The sequence below is a fragment of the Orbicella faveolata genome, unplaced genomic scaffold (assembly GCF_042242905.1).
Source record: "Orbicella faveolata isolate gen_17 unplaced genomic scaffold, um_ofav_v1 contig_12, whole genome shotgun sequence".
NCBI lineage: Eukaryota > Metazoa > Cnidaria > Anthozoa > Scleractinia > Merulinidae > Orbicella > Orbicella faveolata.
In genome coordinates, this window is record NW_028301539.1 from 7,657,501 (window position 1) to 7,681,462 (window position 23,962).

The following is a 23,962-nucleotide window of genomic DNA, read 5'->3' on the forward strand; positions in this document are numbered from 1 at the left end:
TTTTTGCGGACCTTGGGGTTCGTAGCCCTTTTAAGAAGATTCCAGTCATGCACTCGAGGACTTGACTTCATTAAAAATGGTGGAAAAATTAGATGATTTAGCTTTCCTTAAATCAGACGTAACTTCGTTCCTGACTCGTTTGTAATTAGACCACTGCTCTGGACATTTGTTAGAAATTGCCGCCTTAAACAGTTTATACCGTCGGTTCATTTTGTGACGAATTTCGCAAGTTATCCATGGGGAGGAGAAGCTTCTTGCCCTTATCTCTTTCCACGGAGCATGTTCATTGGAAATATCGTCGAATAGTCGTTCCCAAACCCATAGCTGGTCGTCAGGCTCTTCGAAGATGGATGCGATGTGAAATAGAGTACATTCAAATCATGTTTAAATTTCTCCCAATACCATTCTTTTAAAGTTCCTCGTTTTGATGAATTTTGGCGGCGGTCTTTTGTTTTTGAGCCGAATTGGGAAAACACCAGTAGAACTGATTAGATCTTTTGTTGTTGTAACAAAGAGATCTAACAAGGTGCATGATGAAATTGTTGATCTTGTGGCTTCCTGAATCATGTTATGCATATTAAACGTCTCAAAGATAGAACGCAGTTTGATTGTATTTCGGTGCAGAATGTTGTCTGGATCGCCTTGGAAAGAGAAGTAACAGTTGAAGTCGCCAAGTAGAAAAATATTCTCAGATCTCAACCAGGCTTTTTCAAGTGGCGTGATGATGCGTTCGAAGAAAAGGTTGTCATCAGGTGGTCTGTAGATGACAGAGAATAGGGCCAGGGTGCTAGAAGTTTTGGCTTGCAGTCAAATCGCGTCAAGAGCCTCAGTAAACAAATCTTTGCGATGAATAGCATGTAAATATTCTGCAAAATACAAAGCACAACCTCCTCTTTGCGTTAAGAATTGCGAAGCTAAATGACTAGGATGTGTTTTGACTCTGCCAGTTAAGAGGGGACGGGAGCAGCATGGAAAAGAGTGGGAGCCGGGAGATAAAGGTACGGGAAGCGGGAAAGCAGGGTACGGGAGGCGGGAGGTTCTGACCCCCCTGTTCCCCCCCCCCCCCCTCTCCTCCACTTGATAATGTGCTCTTGATTTTTACAGTAACCACCTCAAATTCAGTGTAATCTGGTGTTCATTCCATGTTTCGACGTCAGCGTTAGTCCCAAATTCGACGCATCTTCACAATATTTAACAATTATTGGACGAGGTTAAGCAAAATATCGTGATTTGTCAGAGGCGAGCAGATCAATTATTTGCCGGCGCCAAAGAGTTACGCAATAAATAATTGATCTACGAGACACTAACAAGTCAAGACATTTTGCATTTACCGAGTTGAATTATTGTTTTATCATTCGATTATTAAGTTTGTTTTCATATCTTAATCACTAGCTCTGATATCTATTCTTGAAGCGATCCGCGAATGTGGTTACCATTACGCATGAGCAGGATATCAACTGCAGCACAACACATTTACACGGTACTACCCGTGAGCAGACCATAATTTTTAGGCAGTTTTTTGCAGGCCACATTGTGGGCTCTTGGCCAATGGAAGGGAAGAAAAAACTGCATCGAATGATGATATGATTATTCAGTTATCTATGGAATAAGATAAGGGTACTGTAGGTCACGTAGTGAAATCCAGGCGGTGGTTGTGACAACTGAAATTTATGACTCAAGTCTCCAATGGCGCATCAAAATGTTTTAAATTTTGTTTTAAAGATGGCGCATATTTTTGCAGCTGCAAGGGAAAAAAGAGTTAATTAGCAGAATGCCGAAATTAAAATTGATAACTCAAGACATAGACATAGTGTCATTTTATGTGAAGCTTTGCTTTATTTAGAATTTGAGAATCGAATGTTCAATCGTTTGAAGAGAGGCTGGCGCACATTCTTGTCAAACTTTCTAAGCCGAGCTATTACAGTAAAAACAAAGGCTTCTGATGGATGTCTTTCTTTCGAAGCAGCCCGTCTGTTTTTAACATAAATTGTCAAATTGAAGTGCGTTTTTATTTATGGAAACTAACTGGGGAAGGTTGCAACAGATCGATTTGTAAATTTGTTACTCTCCCTGTTATAGCAAATGCCCAACCCAGAGGCATGAAAAGTTGTAAAAATCCCGATAAATTCTCGGGGGAGATGAGTGGACTCGGAATTGAAGAGGCCATTATTTCGATGTTTATTCTGATCAAGTGAAAGAAAACGCTAAGACCCCTGTAGTTTGGTATTTTTTTTTTCTTCAGCGGAAACAAAAACAACTAGTAAACCAGCTGCTTTGTTCTACGGCTAGTTAATTTGTCTTTCCAAATTGTCAGCATGTTTCATATATCATCATCTCTGACGAAATAAAGGTTGTTTATAGGCTGTTCGTCATGTAAGAAAACGCAGCTTTGTGATTTTGCAACATGACTGTAGTTTCGGCAGTGATATCGTATATGAATTTTCATCAAAACTGATTCCAGCTTGTGGTTAAGCTACAACTATAATCGCATCTTGTAGATCAATATACAAAACAGCAAACTTTAATTTACGGGCGATGAAAACATTTGAGCAACAAATATGTCATTCGGCAGGTTTAACTGCTGGACTATGCGTCCACTTGACATTTCTTTCAAGAGTAAACTCTTTCCAGTCGACCGTAATTGCATTTTTGAGAATGCTGTGTTTCTAATATTGCTCCTCACAAGGAGTCTTCCCTTTATTCTTCATCCTTCATCCAAACTCTTGCTTCGTATCTGTGGCTGAAGCTCCGTGCGGTCTGTTGTCTTTCGGCTGGTCGGCGGTACGTACCGCAAAGTGCTTAATTAGCTACCGCACTATCTATTTAGGCAGCCATTTTATTTTGTTCCACGTTTCTTCGTGTAATGTTCAGTGCATGGACTCCATGCAATCTAATTCCCGTTCCATCTGATCTCCTTTGTTGTTATGCGAGGGCCAAACGTTGTACGAATTGTTTGTTAAACCTTTTCTAGGAGTCTTCGTGAGAGTATTTTCACGTGATGTTTTGTCGGTTTTTCAAAGTTAATGCTGAGCAAAGAGCAGATTGTTATCTCAGGATAAAATATTGTACCGGCAAGTGTCCTTAAACTCCTGTCAAAAAACTTCGTTTGGGACATTTGCAACGCTTCTTGTAAAGCTCTGGAGGCCAGCTACAGTAGCCTTGCAACAAATCAGTGATCTCTCTGTTGGCTGTTGGTCTTATTACACACAGCCTCTCACCGCTATTTCTTGGATGTCTCAAGTGAATGAGCAATGGAATAATTTTCGCTCCGCATTAGAGCCACAGCCTATAATTAACAATTATTCTCTGCAATCGAGGTAAATATTCTGCCGCTATTCACCGAGATTGAAAAGAATAGTTGTTTTAGAATATACACACGAAGTGATCTCAAAACACACGAAAAGGAAACCATTAAAAGTCGATTTAATTGACCTCTCAATTCATGCGTGGAAAACGTGCAAACTGCGCAAGGCATGCGCAAAACTATTTACAGAATTTTTTATACAATATTGCAAATCTAGTCAACCTAAGAGAAAATCGTCGTCATTATCTAGCAAAATGGTCTTTTAAACAACGCTCTAATCAGCAATCTTAATCTAAAGTCTGCTTGCGAAACAAATTCACCGTTCAATCCAAGTTTTTTTTTAATCTCGCTCCCAGAAGGTGAGATCTGGCCCATTCCGATTTGCACCACGTGATCACCTGTCAGGAATGTGACAGGCGAGGCAAGAGCGCTTGCCCAAAATAAATTCCCAAAATAAATTCCCAAAATGGCGGAACAGAAAGACTCAGAAGACTGACTCAGGCGCGTATATAGGTTAAGCAACGTTGCAGTATTTTTATGTTAGCTTAGGGTCAGGCAGAGAATTAGAGTTTGTTTTGCGGGTTAACGTTAGCTAGAAAATATTGTCAGCAGCATCATTGCTCGTCGCTGTGGACGTTGCCCATGGACATGGCGGAAATGTCAAATATTGAATTTGACCTCGCATTGAAGTTTTCCTTAACTAAAGGCGGAACGCCTGATTTAAAGTTAAAACTAAACAACTAGAGGCTTTGAGAGTAGTGGTGCAGCAAAAGAGAGATGTGCTAACCGTCCTGCCAACAGGATATGGTAAGCGTTTAATATATCAACTTCTGCGGAGTATGTTTAACTTTTTGATGTATGGTGGAAAGTATTGCTCGATTGCAATTATTGTGTCACCATTGACCGCTTTGATGATGGTCCAAGTTGAGAAAATTAAGAAGCAAGGACAGTCAGCAGCAATTATCCAGGCTAAATGTTCTGAAGCGGACAAAGAGACAGGGATCGAAGTCCAAGGTGATTCTGTGGAAAATGTGTTGCGCGGACGTGTTAGCATCGTGTTTGCTCATCCGGAAGTACTTATCAGTCGTAAGAAATGCAGAGAAATGTTGTTATGTGATGTTTATCAAAAAAACGTAGTCTGTGTTGTGACTGACGAAGCTCACTGCATCGTGGATTCGCGAGTAATTGCCATTCAGTCATTTTGTGTTATGTAGAAATTTTATAAATTATTTTGTTTATTATTTCACATTTTATCAATTGTAGGTCCACATCAGCCACACTGGCGTCCAATTTTTTGTAACCTGCATTACTAAATAAAATGATGATGATGAAACTTTTGTTGCACCTCGCCTCTCCGTGGTCTGAAATACTTAGTGTGCAAAGAAGTTCAAGCAGTTGTCAATTTTATTGTATTGAATTAATAGAGAAAAAGTATAGACTGTTAATTTTTTGTTTCAGTTTTAGTGTTTTGATCTTGATGTTGACAAAATGTGATTTAATACATATTACGGCTACATGTACACATATGTTGTCTTAAGGAGGTGTCAAACACGTAATCAACGACTGCTTCCTACGAGTAATACATATCACGTTGCTGCAGTGTACTCTAGCAAATAATTTAAGTTTGATTGTTACACAATCACAGGCTGTGAACTGTTTAAGTAAATCTAGGAACATTTTGCCACAAAAACTACTTCCAGGGAAAAAGCAAAATCTCCTATTTCTTGTGTTTTCCAGAATGTATAGTACCTTTCTTCATGATCAATATATATCAACAGATATTTGTTGCATTTGTCTGTTGCATAAACTTATGAAAGACACAGTTTTAAGCATGCAAATTATTTCACTGTGTCTTCTAATTACAACAATGAAAAAATTTTTGCAGAACACCTGCCAAAAGTAATCTTGTTTCCTCATTTCGTCATAATTTCAGGATGTTTTGAACACGATGTGCACCAAATAAATGATCTCCTTTCTTAGTTCTTATCATACAAAGGGTGAAGGTTTGCAAATCCCTATCACACTTTTATCACAAGATTTTCCCTGCGTTCAATCCCCTGGGCATATCACAGGGTTAGTTTTGGAAATACAGCGGTATGGATTCCAAAGGGAAGAGGGACAATTAAAGACTTACGGGGAATTCGAATTTATGAAAACTGGGAGTTGAGGTTAACTCCAAAATAATTATGGGGAAAATTATAAACCAGACGAATCTCACTCCGGCATTCTCTCCCGAGGTAAATCATAATGATGCCTTCACCCTCTTTATAATCCCCCGGGAGAAGTAAGTGATACATGTATTATGTTCAGTTAAAAGCACACCTTTGTTTCGACCACTAGCAAGTAGTATTGTATTGATGCGTTGAACAAGATTCAGTCCTCTGTTGTACTGATTCAGTAACATGGAATAGATTGTTCCAATTGGAGGAATCTGCTTTGCTCCACTCATTTGGACATTTTGCCCCTCCCTCCTACAGCAAACGGCTGTTATTACGTCCAAAAGAGTTGGGAACCTCTCTTTGGCTTCTGTTAGTATTATCTCCCAGCTGAAGTCTCTCATTGTCTCGAAGGACTTGCCTCGTAGTGCAGATGGTAGATGACGTACTCCGTGTGTATTTTGCTGCATTCTCGCATTCTTCAAGGATTCCTTCCAAGTATAATCGCTTCAGGTAGTCCCTCACTTCTGGAATGAGCCAAACAGATGAAGCGATTACACTTGGTAGCCTCGACAAAACAGTTACATTAAGTAGTTTGACGTTGATTGTCTTAACAGGTTTGTCGCTTGCCTCTGTTTTCAACTGGAAAAAATCGAAGCGAAACGTAAACACCATGCGGACCTCTTAGGAAAGAGCATACATACAAAAATCATAATTTTTCTACAGTTATCTTGGTTATAGCATTGTAAATATCAACCAGTTCCGAATATAACACTCCAGAAGCACTTCTCTTGTATTTCTCTCATACAGAAAGCAATGTTCACACAGCTTTATGAGTGAGTTCGCCGGAGGGAGACATGTAAGATGAAATTACGTCAGCTGAACATAGCAAATGTCTTTGGCAATTTACGCGGAATTTACGACGTTCCATGGACAGTTTCTGGCATTTTTTACATATCTAACGACCTAAATAATCTATTGGAAACTCTTTTAACAGGATAAGCTCAAGCAAATGCATTTTTCAACTGTTTTACGCACTGCGTTCGCCAGATGTTCGTCAAATTTTCATGCCCTCGAACAAACGCATGGATCGCTCGAAAGAAAGGAAATCCGTAAAACTTACTTCTGGGTTGTTCAATCCTGAATTGTAAATTACATCCAAATCTTTCCTCCTCTCGTCTTTTCTTATCTGCTTTTCTTTTTCACCAATCGCGGAAGTTTCCAGGCTAGAACCTAAGTTTGAAGAAAGCTGCGGGGCTGTTTCCACCATTGATCGCTGTGATGTTTCGTGCTGCTTGAAAACTCGAATAACTCTGATTAACGGGAAAAGCGCAGTTTGCTTCTTTTCCTTTAACCCGCCCGATTTTGTCACTTGCAGTTCAAGGGGATCTTGACTTTTCTTTTTCATCAATGCGACTCTTTTTTTGCCTTTGCGTACAACAAGGCGAGATAAAAGGGCTTGATTTTGGTGAGCTGCGAGTCCGCTTGACTTACTCTCCTCCTTTCCCAAGATTTATCTGCGTTGTGGCACATCTCGTTTGAAATGCAAGCAGCTTCTCCCGCAGATTTAACAGTGTTCGGCAGTTCCTGTAGAGGTCGGAATCGTCCTCCTGTACTCTCACTTTTGCAAAATCGCTTATCAAGCGCTGTAGTTTTACGGTTTTTCCGTAATCCGAAAAAATCGTGAACCTCTGGTTGGTATTTGTTGTGTTACCACAAAGACGGCACAAGTGTTTGTCAAATGTTGCAATATGACTGCGCCATATTTGTAACATTTGACACATTCAAGTTTGCCGCGGAAAACCGCGTAAATGTTCAAAGAAGGGATTGGACAGGAGTCAAATTGAGCAACCAATCAAGAAAAAGAAATTTTGTTATTTGGCTAGATCTCGCCTTCCGCTTCGTCAGCAAGAGATCTGGGAACGAGATTAAGTTTTCTTTTTCACTTGAGGCCATTATTTCGATGCCTATTCTGATCAAATTAAAAAAAAAAAATGGAAATGCCTCTCCCCTCTGTAGTTTGTTTGATTTGTTTTTTTTGTTATACTTAAGCCGCGAAACAAAAATAAATGGCAAATCAGCTGCTTGATTATATGGCTAATTAGTCTGTCTTTCCAAATTGTCAATGATTCATGTATTATTGTTCCAAGGAATAGAGAGCGTTTAGGATGTTCGTAATTTGTTAAGAAGCGCACGCAGCTTCGTAACTTTGCAACGATAACAAACTCCGTCGAAAGTGATAGTTAAGGATTAGGCCATCTCCTGGTTGCGTTTAGCCTCTGTTTCAAAACGAGTCATTGTGAGAAACATTTTGTATGAAAATGTGTTCTGCCTACAAACACAAGCCCATTTCCATACAAACCAAACTAGTTTCCGTATGAATGGTTTTGCATTAAGACTTGTTTTCAAAGAGAGGCAGAAGCTAACTCGGAATTACGCATTTTGATGAGAATAGATTACATCGTGCGGTTAACCTCCAAATAGCTACCCTGTGGTCACTCGTAGATTAATACGGCAACAGCAAACTTTACTGGAGATGAGCAGCAGAAAACAGTTGAAGAACAATTATGTAATTCGTCAGGGTCAACTCATGGATTACACGACCACTTGACATTTCTCTCGGGTGTAAACGCCTTCCTGTCCGTCACTGCATTTTCTGGGAATATTCTGGTTTTGATTGCCCTTCACAAGGAGTCTTCACCTCATCCGCCCTCCAAACTATTGCTTCGCAGCCTTGCAACAACGGATCTCTGTGTTGGTCTTATTTCAGAGCCTCTCACCGTTATCTATTGGATGTCTGCAGCGAATGAACATTGGAATATTTGTCCCTTCGCATTTGTGGCACAGTTTATAACAAGTTATATCCTGTGTGGAGTGTCGGTCGCAACTCTGACTGTAATAAGCGCGAACAGACTTCTCGCCCTGTTGTTGGGACTGAGATACAGACAAGTTGTAACTTTAAAGCGAACCTACGTGATCGTTATTACCTTATGGGTTTTGCCCGCTCTCTTCTCCACAATGTGGTTTTGGAAACCTTTTTTTAACTTTATGGTATGGGATCACGGGTATACCACTGTGTCTTATAATCTCGATCTTCTCTTACACAAAGATTTTTCTCGCCCTTCGTCAACATAACACTCAAATTCACAACCATGTTCAACAACCGAACCAAATAAATCAACTGAACATAGCCAAATACAAAAAGACAGTGTCCAGTGCAATATGGCTGCAACTGACGCTGGTCGCTTGTTATTTACCCTATGGTGTAGCGTCGGCTTTTGTTACTAACGGTGGAGGATCTTCATCTGTGATATGATAATTAAGAATTAGATTATGAGCTCGAGATTTCTATGAGGTGAGTTGATGAGGTCGAAGGCCGAATCAACTATCGCCTCATAGAAATCGAGAGCGAATAATCGAATTGTTTTAGTAGAATTCTAACTGAGATAAACGCAAATAACGGTTTCTAACAGGAGCCATACTCGGGGACGGAGACCGTAAGTCTTGGGATCCGCGCGCACCTATGATATGGGACAATTTTTTTATATTTAGAGCAAATTGCGCCATCCTGACGTCATATATCCGCGCGGATCCACGCACATGTCGGGGGCTCTTGCGTGGATTTTGTCACGTTGCGTGATCAAATGGTGAGAGTTGCGAGATTCTCCTGCAGATTTTTCACAGCGATGGCAGGGAATAAGGTAAGGAATGAGATCAAGGGCTCTTATATGTCGTTTTATGCTCTGAGCTGATGGAAAAGGTGAGTTTTTCAGGGTCGAAAACAACACTTCAATTTCCCGCTGTGAATGAATATTATCTGCTCGCGCTAGTTAAACGCGTAAGCATTTGCGTTTGCTCTGTGAAGAAAAGTTATGAAAGAAAACTCTTTACTCTGGTATCGAGTTAATTTGAGAGTTTCCCAAACAATGCTTAATCATAACCAAAACCTGTTTTTGATAGTTTCTTATCGTTTCTGTTTGTTTGGCGAGTTTGCAAAAGTTTTTGAGTAGCTCATTTGCATAGTGCAGCGCGTGCACCTTCAAGTCCGAGTCGGTGTTTTCAATTGTAGATCTTGACAAAGATTTCTTTGGTTGTCTTTTGTGCTGAGATGCTGCAACAATTTTCCCCAACGCCCAAAGGCTACTAACATTTGTGTGTTTCTTTAACATAGTGAAATTTTACACTGCGAAAAAAAAAATAGACAAGGAGTTTTGATAGCTCAACCAACAAAATCGAAATCGTTGTTCGATTTGATTAAAGAAAGCATTATCGTAACTTTGCGGATTATTTCTGCTGTATTCACATATTTTCAGCTAAGCTTTTAATATGTTCTCAAACATTTATCAACCTTAAACATATTTAAAAACTAGAGATATTATCTGAGTTCGATGTACGTTTTCACACGAAAGTGCGGGAGTCCAATTTGTCATGTTTTACTGACTGTACAAAACACACATCGGTGGGCGCTCTTCTTCATCGACAACAGACAATTTGTTGGTTTTTTACACAAACAAAACTGAGCATCATCTACAGACATAAAATTTGTCACTTATTGGGCCTTGATAAAACATCAAGCGTTGCTTACAATTCAGGCGAAACTCAAACTTGCAATATTTTTTTTTTACTTTTCGGTCGCGATAGACTCTGGCGAAATCCTCGCAAGCGTGTGGCAAGAGGAGGGAAACTTTGAAGTCCTGAAACGCTGCTATATCCAGATATATCCAACTAGGTTTTTGCTGTGTTATGGAAAAGCTGTTAATCTTCAACACATGAGAAACTTGGAGGGGTGTAATGTGGAGCTCTTTTAAAAGAAGTCAAAGAAGCAGCGGAACACAACTTGGTCAGTGATATAAAGCGGGACATAACTAAATTCGACACTGTCTTACTTCTCGCAAACTGGAGCAGCTGACGACGAAAATACTGAAGTTAAATTCCAACAGACATGAACGTATTGGGTTGTGGGCTAAGAGCGTCGAACATTTCGGAAATTTCGGAAGCCATTTCCCCGCGCTACACCTGCAAATCCTCGCAGAATGTACGCGCGTGCGCCGCAGATGATGGCGCAATTTGTTCTAAAAATAGAAAAATTGTCCCATATCATGGGGACAGCCCCAATACTAGAAATGGCGCGCGCTTACGGTCTCCGTCCCCGATTATGGCTCCTGTTTCTAATTATTTTTCTACGCATTGTTGAACTTTACGCTTTAAAGTGCAACTAACCCCCAATTTTTTCCGAAGTCCGTAAAATTAGCCCTTTCCATGGCCATGACCAAGGAATAGCGAAGAATGGGGCGAGCTGGCCTCTGACGTCATCGAAGGACCAACAATGTTTTGCTTCTAAGAAGAATGTATGCGAACATGCACTAGTGTGATTCAAAATCGTTGCAGAATACAAGGAAGCTGCGTTTTCGGAGGGATTCGCAGTACAGCATGCTTAGGAAAGAGCAATCCTCTTCATTCAATACCTATATCCCAATGACACTCGTGCAGAAGTGAGAAAAAGCCAAAAGCAGTGTGCAGACTTGGGCGAAGTCGGGCATCGGGCAGTTCTTCGATCTCAGGTTCGCCGCTTCAATAAAAACCTAGGATTTTCATGGCCTGCACATTCTTCCCTAGCTTCTAGTGCGAAGTTCGATATTGTCAAGGTAGATAAGACACGAATCGTTGAAATAAGCTGGGAGTCATCTGAAAATTCAATTCAAACGAGCCCCAGATGTCCCAGACCAAAATAATGGAAACTACTGTAGGTGAGATAATTATACAGCAAATTATCGGAACAAATATTATACGGTGTCTATCTGAAAATGAAACTTTTTGCAGTAGAGTTTTCTTCGTCCTCGAAATAGAGAGCTTTCAAACGAATAATCAACCTCACGTACATCTTACGGCGTAGCGATTGAGATAAGTGAGGCTTCGAACTGCAGAACCAGCTATGTATTTGTGGATTTCATTTACAACCACACGCACGAGGGCCGACAATCGGCGCTTGAGTTGCTCGTCTCCATGCACAATTGTTTTGTTCTTTGAGCAACAAAATATATCTCAGTTACAACTTAAAACGAATCAAGCATTGATAAGTATATGAGGAAAGTAAGGGAAGGTACGTTTGTTATTGGGGGGGGGGGGGGGCGGGGAAGGCGGGTCGGGGTATTTTAGAAATTTTTTGCGGAAAAAGTCGTGGCCCTCCCACTTCCCAGAATGGATTAATGCATGACCCTTCACAAATACCTACACAAAAACATCTGACCCTCCCCCCACCTCCTCCAAGACAAAAACAACCGGAAGTGAAAATAACTAACCGGAAGTGTTATTCACATAATCGGGTCTGTGCACAAAGCAGTTAATTGCGTGGCATGTGATTGCACGGTGAAAACTTGAAAGTGGGCAAGGATGTGCGACGAATAGGAAGAAAAAAATGCGCTTGTGGTGAATGCGAGGACTTTATGAGGTCAGATGGAGCAACTTGCTCAGATTGTACAAAACCAAACTTTGTCATTGTAGCCTACATCCTTGAAGTCGAATAAAGATGACATTAGAAGCTTCTAGCACACAGGAAGCATGTGTCATTTGGACTGTCAATGAGTGTAAATTGCGCCCAAAACGGAAGTTTCATTCTTTGTTTTCCTTGCATTATTAATTTGCATGCAAAGTTTTTAAAGAGAATTTTTTATCAGCCAGAGGGACAAAAAGAAAAGGGATCAGTCTTTTAATTCTAAATGACAAAGAAACAGTAAAGCTGGAAACGTTTAGTCTTCGATAACATGAAGAGCAGCCAGTTTGCTCGTGTTGGCGGAATCAACGAAACTGGTGCAAAATGAAATGGTCAAATATTGTTGTTTATAGTGGTCAGTGCTCTTAGCTACACCTAGCTAGTTCACTGGTATGCCACTTAGGTGGAAAGAATCAAATATTTAAACTAAACATAGCAGGATTAAAAATCCCAACTGGCGGGATGTAGACCAGTCGACTATTATCACGCATGACCGGGTTGAACTAGGGTCTACCGAGAAACAACTCCAGCTTAGTGTTCAGAGCGGGACTTGAACTCGCAATCTCGGGATTTCGAGTCCGGCGCCCTACCCACTCGGCCACGCCGCCTTCAAATTTTTCATTTCTGAGGAAAGGCGCGTAAAAATTTATTTTAGGGCGATTTTGTCTGGAGGAAGCTGTGACATGTTCATCACCTTTTATGTTAATTTCGTTATGTTTTTCAGAAAATTTGTCTCTAGGCTAGTTCCGTCACTGTGAATCACTTAAATATTATCTGATTGAATGCCACTCAAAGGTTCATTTTTATGCAAACAAAAGGAAGAAATTAATTCCGGATAACCGGTAGAGTTTGCAGAATTTGCGAAATATTTCCTGCAGTTAAAATATAACATTTAAAACTGAGATAGAGTACATATTTTTGCGGATAGTTTAACACCGTAGTTATTTTTTTAAAAAAAAACGGAAACAACAGCCAGTGACTTTTTGGGCTCAACCCAGCTGCTCAGCTATGGTAGTTATTTTGTCGTTCCAAAAACAAACAATCATTCCTGTACTGACGTTTTCGAGCAAACTTGACATTAGGCGTTATAAAAAGCGTCTTGATCAGTAGTTCGTCAGATGTTGAGAAGCTGCTTTGTAACTTTCGACAGTGATAGCTGATGGATTCCAGTTTGTAGTTAAGCTACAAATAGCTATCTTGCAGATCAACATGACAATTGCAAACTTTACTGGAGATGGAGAGCAGAAAACATTTGAACAGCTATTATGCTCCGCAGGATTAACTGATAAACTAAGCGGCCAGTTGGCATTTATTTCAGTTTTGAATTCTTTTCTGTCCGTTACTGCATTTCTTGGAAACGCTTTGATCCTGATGGCTCTTCACAAAGAGTCTTCACTTCATCCGCCGTCCAAACTCTTGCTTCGAAACCTTGCAACAACTGATCTCTCTGTTGGTCTAATTGCAGAACCTCTTTATGTTACCAGCCGGATATCTGCACTGAATAAACACTGGAGTATGTGTCGCTACATATCGATGGCAGGCTTCATAACAGGCAATATTTTGTGTGGGGTGTCACTGTTGACTCTAGATGCAATAAGCGTGGACAGACTTCTCGCCCTGTTGTTGGGACTGAGATACAGACAAGTTGTAACATTAAACCGAGTCCATGTGATCGTTATTGGCTTTTGGTTTGTGTCCACGGTTTATTCAGCAATGTACATTTGGAATCCCCTTATAACCTTTTGGTATGGCACCATAGGTCTACCACTGAGTCTTATAACCTCGATTTTCTCTTATACAAAGATTTTTTGCATCCTCTGTAACCATCAAAATCAAATTCAAGGCCATGTTCAACAACCGAACCAAACAAATCAATTGAACATAGCACGATACAAAAAAGCAGTGTCCACTGCAATATGGCTGCAACTGACGCTGGTCGCTTGTTATCTACCCCTTGGTATAGTGACGGCTTTGGCGACTAGTGGTGGAAGGTCTTCATCTCTGTATAATGCATGGTGTTATGCAGTCACTCTAGCTTACTTAAACTCTTCATTAAACCCAATTCTTTACTGTTGGAAGCTAGAAGAAGTCAGACAAGCAGTAAAGAACATAATCAGACAAGTGCTTTGCAATTGTTTTTCGACCTAGTTGTTGTAGACCTGTACGATGAAAAGATAACAAAGTTCATAAAGTTTGAAGATAAATATTTTAAAAATTTTCGTAAGGATCCCCTAAAATTACACGGTGTTATATGCTTCTGTAGTAGTAGAGTAGTCGTTAGGGAAATGTTTCAGCATTGTTTTAAATGAAGTCTGGTCTCTATAAAATCCTGTAAATTTACATATGTAAATATATAAAGAGATGAAAAAAATTCTTTTCCTCGTGGACTACGGAATATTTTTTCGGCAATCGCCTTTCGTTCAGCCCAATTCAAGTTTTTCCATGGCTTTTCTTCAGCCTTTCTTCCAAGCTCGACGGATATTCACAAAATGATGATTTGTTATAAGTAATTAGGTGAAATGTGCACACGAGCCAAGTGGTCTATCTGCCTACCGACGGTAATCTCCGGTTTCTGTGGTATGAAGCGACCAGGACTGAGTATTTCAGTCCTCAATTGTCCTCAATATATATTTTGCCTATTCTAGAGCGTGTTACCTAAGAGGAAGGAGAAGCAGTGTGTATTTCCCTTGTATATTTCCCTTGTTCTAAAACGTGTTACCCAAGAGGAAGGGAAAGTAATGTATATTTCCCTCGATCTAAAGCGTGTTACCCGATAGGATACGAGAGCAATTTATATTTCCCTTGTTGTAACGCGTGTTACCTCATTGGAACGGAAAGCAATCTGTATTTTCCTCCTTCTAAAGCATGTGACTCGAGTGGAACAGGAAGCAATATATATTTCCCTCGTATTAAAGCGTGTACACGAGAGGAAGGGAACGCAAGGTATATTTCCCCTTGTTCTCGAGTAGAATTTCTGTGAGACATACCGACTTTTCCCCAGTATTGACTAGCTCACTAGAGAGATTAATGAGGGATGCTGACTTAAGTGCAGAGACAGGACAACCTGGCATAGATAAGCCAAAGCAGTTTAACATGCTGCAAACACATTTTTTGTTTTTGATGTAATTCATGCAGTAAACACGAGCATAGGGGGCCAATTTGCTTGAAAATGATGGGATCATCTCAGAGACGAGTCAATGGAAGCAATTCACATCTGATCTATCGAAAAATATTAGGAGTGAGCCTTTTCTCAGCTATCATTAATTTAAACTGATAAATAAAGAGAAGATTTTCCAAAACAATAAGTTTGGCTAATTGTGGGCCCACTGTCGCCATCGCTCTGATAAACTATAAAATTGCATCATATTTCATGAGACTGCTGCTTAACTTTTCCCGGGGAAAAACGGGTAATTTTATTTTTGGCTTGGTTTTTCCACAATAGAAGAAAAGGAAATTTACAAAACCAAACTTTGTCATTGGAGCCTACATCCACGAAGTCGAATAAAGATGACATTAGAAGCTTCTGGCACACAGAAAGCATGTTTGATTTGGACTGTCAGTTAGTGTAAATTGAGTTCAAAACAGATGTTTAATTCTTTGTTTGCTCCGCATCATTTATTTGAATGCAAAGTTTTTAAAGGGAATTGTTTATCCGCCAGAGAGACAAAAAAGTAAAGAAGTCAGTCGTTTAATTCTAAATGACAAAGAAACAGTAAAGCTGGAAACGTTTTGTCTTCGATAACATGAACAGCAGCCACTGTGCTTTGTACGTGTTGGCGGAATCAGCAAAATTGGTGCAAAATAAAATGTTCAAATGTTGTTGTTTATAGTGGTCAGTGCGCTTAGCTACACCTAACTAGTTTGCAGACATGCCACTCAAACGGAAAGAATCAAATATATAAAGTAAACATAATAGAATTAAAAATCCCAAGCGGCGGGAGGCAGACCAGTTTGATATTTACAAGCAACACCAAGGCGTTGAACTAGGGTCTATTGTCTCACAACTCCAGCTAAGTGTGAAAGCGGGACTTGAACTCGCAATCTCTGGATTTCGAGTCTGACGCCCTGCCCACTCGGCCACGCCGCCTCAAAATTTTTCATTTTCTGAGGAAAGGCGCGTAATGATAAATTTTAGGGCGATTTTGTCTGCAGCCGTGAAGCTGTTACACGTTCATCACCTTTTATGTTAATTTTGCTAATGTTTTTCCGAAAAAGTGTCTCCAGGCTAGTTCCGTCACTGTGAATCACTTAAATATTATATTAAACGTCACTCAAGGTTTCATTTTTATGCAAACAAAAGGAAGAAAGTAATTCAGGATAACCGCTAGGGTTTGTAGAATTTGCAAAATGTTTCCTGAAGGTAAAAGATATCGTTTAAAACTGATAGATTAAGTGCACATTTTTGCGGATAGTTTAACCCCGTAGTATTATTTTTTCAAAAAAAAAAAAAAAAAAAACGGAAACAACAACCAGTGTCTCTTTAAGCTTAACCCAGCTGCTCAGCTATGGCTGGTTAATTTGTCTTTCCAAAATCATTCATGTACTGACATATTTCAGCAAACTTGAAATCAGGCGTTATAAAAAGCGTCTTGATCAAGTAGTTCGTCAGATGTTAAGAGCCAGTTCCTGTAAATACCGAGAATGAGATGACAGTCGCGAAATTTTCGATTTCTTCATATTTTGCCCAAATAACCTCTATAGTGAGTTGTTTTCGAAAATACCATTCAAAGGTCCTGATGCGCTTTAGTTTTTTCGAAATTGAGGAAAGTTTGAAAATCGCCATTTTAGCTGCCTGACGCCGCCGAAAATGGCCGAAAATTGTGCATTTTCTTTTCGCTCGTACAGATCAACGCGATGATATCTATCGATATACTTTGGGTAGCTCATAGTGCATGTCTCGCTGTTTCTAAAGCATTAATTTGATTAGCAAAACCTCAAAGTTTAATAATATTTTAGGCCGATACAAGTACCTTCATCGAAGCTCGTGAGCGACATGGCTAATTTTAGCTAATTTCAATACCATCAAAAGCCCACTGGTACATTGAATATGAAGTCGAAACTAAAATTTTCTAAAAGCCCATACTCTATATTATGATGTGTGAAAGTCTCTTCCACGGCCCGAGAAAACTAACCCGTCGAGAGACATAAACGTGTGGTACATTTTTGTAAACTCGTCATTCGTGAAACCAACATGGAACTTGGCCAGCTACCTTCATCAAGAACAAAAATAAGCGAATGGAAACCTTTTTCGTCAATAAGGATACTTGTAATCCGTTTTTTTTCCCTTTTAGAGTAACCACATGATTAACTTTCGCAAACATTTGCAGTTACATCAAAATAGACGCTGCTTTTGGTACATTGTAATGTTATGCAAATTTATTTCGATCATCGGCACGCGCATATCGCCCGAAACTGATTTTCCTTCCGCGTACTGTCTGTTTCTTTTTGAAGGTTACAACTGTAGCACACATTATTCGTTCAATATCGGCAGTTTTAACTTTTATGGAGCACCCATGGCCACAGCCAAACTTGACTTCAAGTAAAAAAAAACATTTTGAAACGTGAAGTTTGAGTAAACAATCGGTTACAGTTGTATCCATCATGTTTGGTGTAAATATTCGAACACAACCATTTCATGCAAACAGGTACACTCTACTTTAAAAATAACCGTCTCGTCGCAGCATTTCTTGAAATCCTGGTCTGAGACCAGGTAATGCCGATAACAAAGCGCGAGCAGTTGACGAAACTTCATGATGAACTGTCGAAATGTCGTACTTGTGGAATAAGCAAGATCATTCAACCTTTGCATTCCTTACCCGTGTGCTTGCAATTCTTATGGATACAATTGCCCCTGTCTGTTACCACCAGATTCATAGATGAATCGTTCGTTTCTTTAGCTAATATGGTACATACCTCTGAATAAAACACATACTGTGATATCACTTTTCTTGGAGTGTTCCAACAGACGTCTGCCAATTGCAAAACGTAAGCAGCAAGACAGAAAACTCCAAAGGCTTCTTCGTCAATCGCACTACGCTGTCCAGATTTCTTTCTTACAAAGTTTCCAGACTTTGCTCTCTTTTAAAATTCCAAGACTTCGCCGTTCTGTTGGCCAGTCCGAATAACTGTCATGGCGTTAGTTGAGTAAGTACTTGACTTTGTTTGGTGGTCCCGGTTCGGACAATTGGGCAAATGTGGATTGCGTGACAATCGGCCACTGTACCAAATAGGTCGATATCTGACGTTCTGCAAAGTGAGTGAAGTTCGAGGGGAGGGGGACACCCATATAAGAAGGACGGGGGTGCTTCTCAAAAATTTTAATTCCCTAAGATCCCCTAAGAGGTACCAAGATCCTGTTTTTTCTCCTCTAAAAGATACCAATTCTTACATAACACATTATCTCCCCGCGTCATATTGTTTTCGGCTCAATACCTTAAAAGGCATCGCAAAAGCTCACGCTTTGGACCTTTTGAGGCTGAACACCCTGAGGGCTACTAAAACTTCATTTTTAACCCCTAAAAGGTACGAGGAGCTCCCCCGCCCCGGGGGGCGTGGACAAGGAATCCAAACTGCTCCTTACTCGCCTCGTGTAGGCAGGATGTTTTCTCTATGTCTGCGTGAAAAAAATGGAAACTACAGTCGAACCTGCACAGCCACCTCTCCACAAAGAACCACCTCTCTGCAACGGCCACTTTTTTCATTCCGGTGGACGGTCACTCGTTTTCTAATCTCTCTACAACGGCCACCTCTCCACAACAGTAACAGCCACTAAAACACGTCCCAACTGCCAAAAAAACCTCTTCACAACGGCCAGTTAATCAACAACTGACGAACGCTGTCCACAAAACCCCATTTTTTATTGGACATGGTCACGAAACTTGATCCATGCCGCAGGGCTTTGGTCTCTATTTCTGTTTGGTTTGATATATTTTGATTGTGTTACGAATTTACATGTTACACTAAGCCTTTTTTAAGATAAAAATTTTGAAACCCAAGAAAATATCGGTGTCATATCTCACCCCTACTGATACCGCTCCATAACGGCGACTTTCCTCTGTCCCCAAGGTGGCCGTTTTAGAAAGTTTCGACTTTACTACCGTTAATAAAAAAACCCACCCTTACTAATGAACTTTAAAATACAGGTATATTGCTCCAGGTTTTTGGTATAGAAATGCACCAGGGACATGACTGGGATGGAAGAAGAAGGTCTAGGAGGCACTAGTCTTAAATGGATACCTGTTGAGAATTTACGTACATATTCACTCCTGTTACCGGTTCTTATTTAAACCTATAAAAACTATACAGTTGAACCCCCACTAACGGTCAACTCTCCACAGTGAACACCTCTCTACAACAGACACATTTTTTTTTTTGTGGACAGTCCATACATTCGCTCTTATTTTTGCCTCTGAAATGCGCAAAACAGGGCTACAATTGCTGGTTTTCAGTGTCACACCATTCAAAATAGATCAAAATAAAAATCAAAACCGTTCAATAGACTAAGTCCAGAATCTGGGAAATGAAGGAAAGTAAATGTGCAAAGACTCTCGCCTAGATTCTGGTCACAGCAATTTTTCTTATGCAAGGTATGCGGAGAAATTTTTTACCCAAATTTATAGAGATTTGTATGGTGACGCCATGCTAGTGCCCATCCGTATGGGCACAAACATGGCAGCCGGAAACCAACAGAAACATCTGTCACTGAGTTTTGCTACAAAAGCGTGAATTTATCCTCGAGGAACTCTAAAACATTAAAATAATACTTTTTCTACGACATGAACTGTTCAGATAGCCGAATTCCCCGAAATAAGTCACTTTTTTAACCATCATGACGCTATCATGTAAATGCCGTGTCAAGCAAAAGCTTCGAAATCCAAGCGTAGTGTATCACAAAACCAAGAACCCATTCGGAGCGAAACTTTGTATGTATATTGGTTTTCAGCTGCTCTTATACATCATTAAAGTAAAATCTCAGGAAGATCAATAGTTTTGTAGTTTGAATTTTAGTGACGTCATGTGAAAACCAGCTATACATAATGCCTAACTATTTTATACCGCCTAATTATTGATGGGAAGTTCGCTAGGTCTATAATTGTGAATTCTCAAGGTAAAATAAAGGAAAATTTTAGCTCTTCTGAGTGTCCGATTTTTGGAAAGCGCCCATATTATTGTCTATATAGCTTAGCAGAAGGCAACAGGGGTGAATATGTATGTAAACTCACACCGCGTATCTAAGATCTAATGCCCTCTAGGCCTCCTTTGTCCTTTTTGTATTCCAGCCCTATCACCGATGCATTTCTATTCAAAAAGTACGAACGACAAACATGTATTTTAAAGGTAAAGAGGAAAGGTGTTTGCACAACTTTTGTGAACGCGGTAATACTTTCCATTAATCTACGTAGACATGCCGTGATAGCAGGACCCGCGGACGGCTCTGTCAGTTCGTCGAGTTCTGTCCTCTTGCAGAATTAAACAACACCCCCTTCCCCCTACATCCTTCAATTTCGTCCAAAAATGCTTATTTAGGATGACAGTGCGAACCACGTTACTTGCACGAGCAAACAGTTTCGCTGGCCGCCATCTTCACCCCCCGGGAGAGGGACTCCCACATGGAAGTGGACGGAGATGCTCGTCGGCAATTTTGAATTTAACCCCTAAAAGAGACCAATCTGGGCGTGGCCGAAGCTTATGCAGACCCCTAAAAGAGACCAGTTTATAAAACAGACAAATAAAAAGTAGAGTGACTTTAAATGATGGCGAATTTGTTTATATGAATTGAGTAAATATGAAGAATCAAAATTCTTTCTGTTTTGTTATTCCTTCGCGTGCAACCCTTAACGAGACCTTGACGGCTAAAAATAATGACATTTTGCCCAGAACACCCTAAGCGAGACCAAACCCCGAAATTTACACCCCTAAGCGAGACGAGGAGCATCCCCGTCCATTCCATATGGGAGTCCCCACCCCCGGGCTTCACCCACTTTGGACACTTTGCAAGTGGCCGTCTGTCACGCAATCCACATTTGCCGGATGGTCTGAACTGGGACCACCAAACAAAGTCAAGAACTTACTCAACTAACACCATGACAATTATTCGGACTGGCCAACAGAACGACGAAGTCTTCGAATTTTAAAAGAGAGTCTGGAAACTTTGTAAGAAAGAAATCCGGACAGCGTAGTGCGATTGACGAAGAAGCCTTTGTGGTTTTTCTGTCTTGCTGCTTACGTTTTGTTAGTGGCCGCGGACGACTGTTGGAACACTCCAAGAAAAATGACGTCACAGTATGTGTTTTATTCAGAGGTATGTACCATATTAGCTAAAGAAGCGAACGATTCATTTATAAATCTGGTGGTAACAGACAGGGGCAATTGTATCCATAAGAATTGCAAGCAAACGGGCAAGAAATACAAAGGTTGAATCATCTTTCTTATTCCACAAGTACAACATTTCGATAGTTCATCATGAAGTTTCGTCAACTGCTCGCGCTTTGTTATCGGCATTACCTGGTCTCAGACCAGGATTTCAAGAAATGCTGCGATGAGGCGGTTGTTTTTAAAGTAAAGTGTACCTGTTTACATAAAATGGTTGTGTTCGAATATTTACGCCAAACATGATGGATGCAACTGTAACCGACTGTTTACTCAAACTTCACGTTTCAAAATGTTTATTTTTACTTAAAGGCAAGTTCGGCTGTGGCCATGGGTGTTCAAAAAAATCAAAACTGCCGATATTGAACGAATAATGTGTGCTACAGTTGTAACCTTCAAAAAGAAACAGACAGTACGCGGAAGGAAAATCAGTTTCGGGCGATATGCGCGTGCCGATGATCGAAATAAATTTGCATAACATTACAATGTACCAAAAGCAGCGTCTATTTTGATTTAATTGCAAATGTTTGCAAAAGTTAATCATTTGGTTACTCTAAAAGGGAAAAAAAACAGATTATAAGTATCCTTATTGACGAAAAAGGTTTCCATTCGCTTATTTTTGTTCTTGATGAAGGTAGCTGGCCAAGTTCCATGTTGGTTTCACGAATGACGAGTTTACAAAAATGTACCACACGTTTATGTCTCTCGACGGGTTAGTTTTTTCGGGCCGCGGAAGAGACTTTCACACATCATAATATAGAGTATGGGCTTTTAGAAAATTTTAGTTTCGACTTCATATTCAATGTACCAGTGGGCTTTTGATGGTATTGAAATTAGCTAAAATTAGCCATGTCGCTCACGAGCTTCGATGAAGGTACTTGTATCGGCCTAAAATATAATTAAACTTTGAGGTTTTGCTAATCAAATTAATGCTTTAGAAACAGCAAGACATGCGCTATGAGCTACCCAAAGTATATCGATAGATATCACCGCGTTGATCTGTACGAGCGAAAAGAAAATGCACAATTTTCGGCCATTTTCGGCGGCGTCAGGCAGCTAAAATGGCGATTTTCAAACTTTCCTCAATTTCGAAAAAACTAAAGCGCTTCAGGACCTTTGAATGGTATTTTCGAAAACAACTCACTATAGAGGTTATTTGGGCAAAATATGAAGAAATCGAAAATTTCGCGACTGTCATCTCATTCTCGGTATTTACAGGAACTGGCTCTTAAGAAGCTGCTCTATAACTTTAGACAGTGATAGCTGATCGATTCCAGTTTGCAGTTAAGCTACAAATAGCTATCTTGAAGATCAACATGGCAACTGAAAACATTACTGGAGATGGACAGCAGAAAACAGTTGGACAACCATTATGTTCGTCAGACTTAGCTGCAGGAATAAAGGGCCAGTTACAGTTATTTCAGTTTTTAACTGTTTTCTGTCCATAATTGCATTTTATAGGAAATACTTTGATAAAGGTCCTCTTTATGTTACTACGTGTGCTATGATTGCGAAAATTGCGTCATCAATTTATTTTGACAGGACAATATCAGGGCGAAACCTTTTTTACTTCATGTGCTGTCATGGCGAAAAAAATAAACTATATGTTTCAAAAAATAATTTCTATAAAATAAAAACTATATATTTCAAATAAAATATACTACACATCGGAAACCAATGTATGGTATCTATTAATGGGTTCATTAAAAAAAGATAATTAAATAATAAAAAATACTATGTTTAATCGAATGATAGTGTTAACTCTTTGATGTTTTCATCTTTGTTGTGTTGTATTTTTTGTAATGCTTTTTCTTTAGTTTGACGTTTACCATATCTTGATATTGATCTTATTTTTTCACCTTTGATTTCAACTTTGCAATAAAGGTAATTTTCTTCTTCATTATCTTTTATCTCAATCTTTTCTTCTAAATCTTTTATACTTTTTGTTAATTCTGCTTCTTTTTCAACTTGATATTGTATTTCACGGTCCTTTTTATTTTCTTTTTTACTTTCTTTTTTATTGTTTGGATTACATTTTTTGTTTAATATGCTGTTGCCATTTTTATCAACGTAATACTCGATGTGTAATTTTTCGATTTGAGTCCAACCCTAGTGTCATGAAACAAAAACCAATATTAACAGTACTTAGTACGTGGACCTAGCGAAAATGTCATAAAACGAGATGTTAGTGGAAAGAAAGGCATGCTGTCATTTTGCAAATGTTTTTTCGAGTAGATTGAAGCTAATTTGGCTCATCCAGGCTGAAAATCTCCGAAATGTCCTGAAAAATAATGTGCGTTTGGCAAAAAGCTCCAGTAGTCGATGGGTTAAAGCACAGGGGTTTGTAAACAAATCATACTTTCTGCGAGGTTTCAAATGGCCTTGCTTCTAAGTGATAATGACCGATTTGCCAGTTTTAGTCATCAACTAAATAGGCCTCTTCACTCAAAGGCTAGTCTGACAGCCTGCGTCCAGAGTAAAGAATCATAGTGATTTCTAGAATTTACAGACTTATTTAATCTTTATGCATGTCAACCTAGCTAGTTCTTTGTTTAGTTTTACAAACAGGGTACATGTAGTTTGAATTGCCTAGTGGAGGGTGATAAAACACAAACGCTTAGTAATTAAGCTTCTGTGTACAAT

General features: G+C 39.7%; 1 protein-coding gene and 1 pseudogene across 1 annotated transcript; both read left to right on the forward strand.

Moving 5' to 3' along the window:
- Positions 1–4,143: 4,143 nt before the first annotated feature.
- LOC149116378 (beta-1 adrenergic receptor-like) lies at positions 4,144–8,930 on the forward strand (annotated as a pseudogene).
- A 3,953-nt stretch (positions 8,931–12,883) lies between these two features.
- On the forward strand, positions 12,884–14,335 carry LOC149116379 (adenosine receptor A2b-like). The gene has a single exon (XM_089282314.1). It carries the CDS (start codon positions 13,160–13,162, stop codon positions 14,096–14,098), a length of 939 nt encoding a protein of 312 aa, XP_089138440.1. The 5' UTR covers positions 12,884–13,159; the 3' UTR covers positions 14,099–14,335.
- The last annotated feature ends 9,627 nt before the right edge of the window (positions 14,336–23,962 follow it).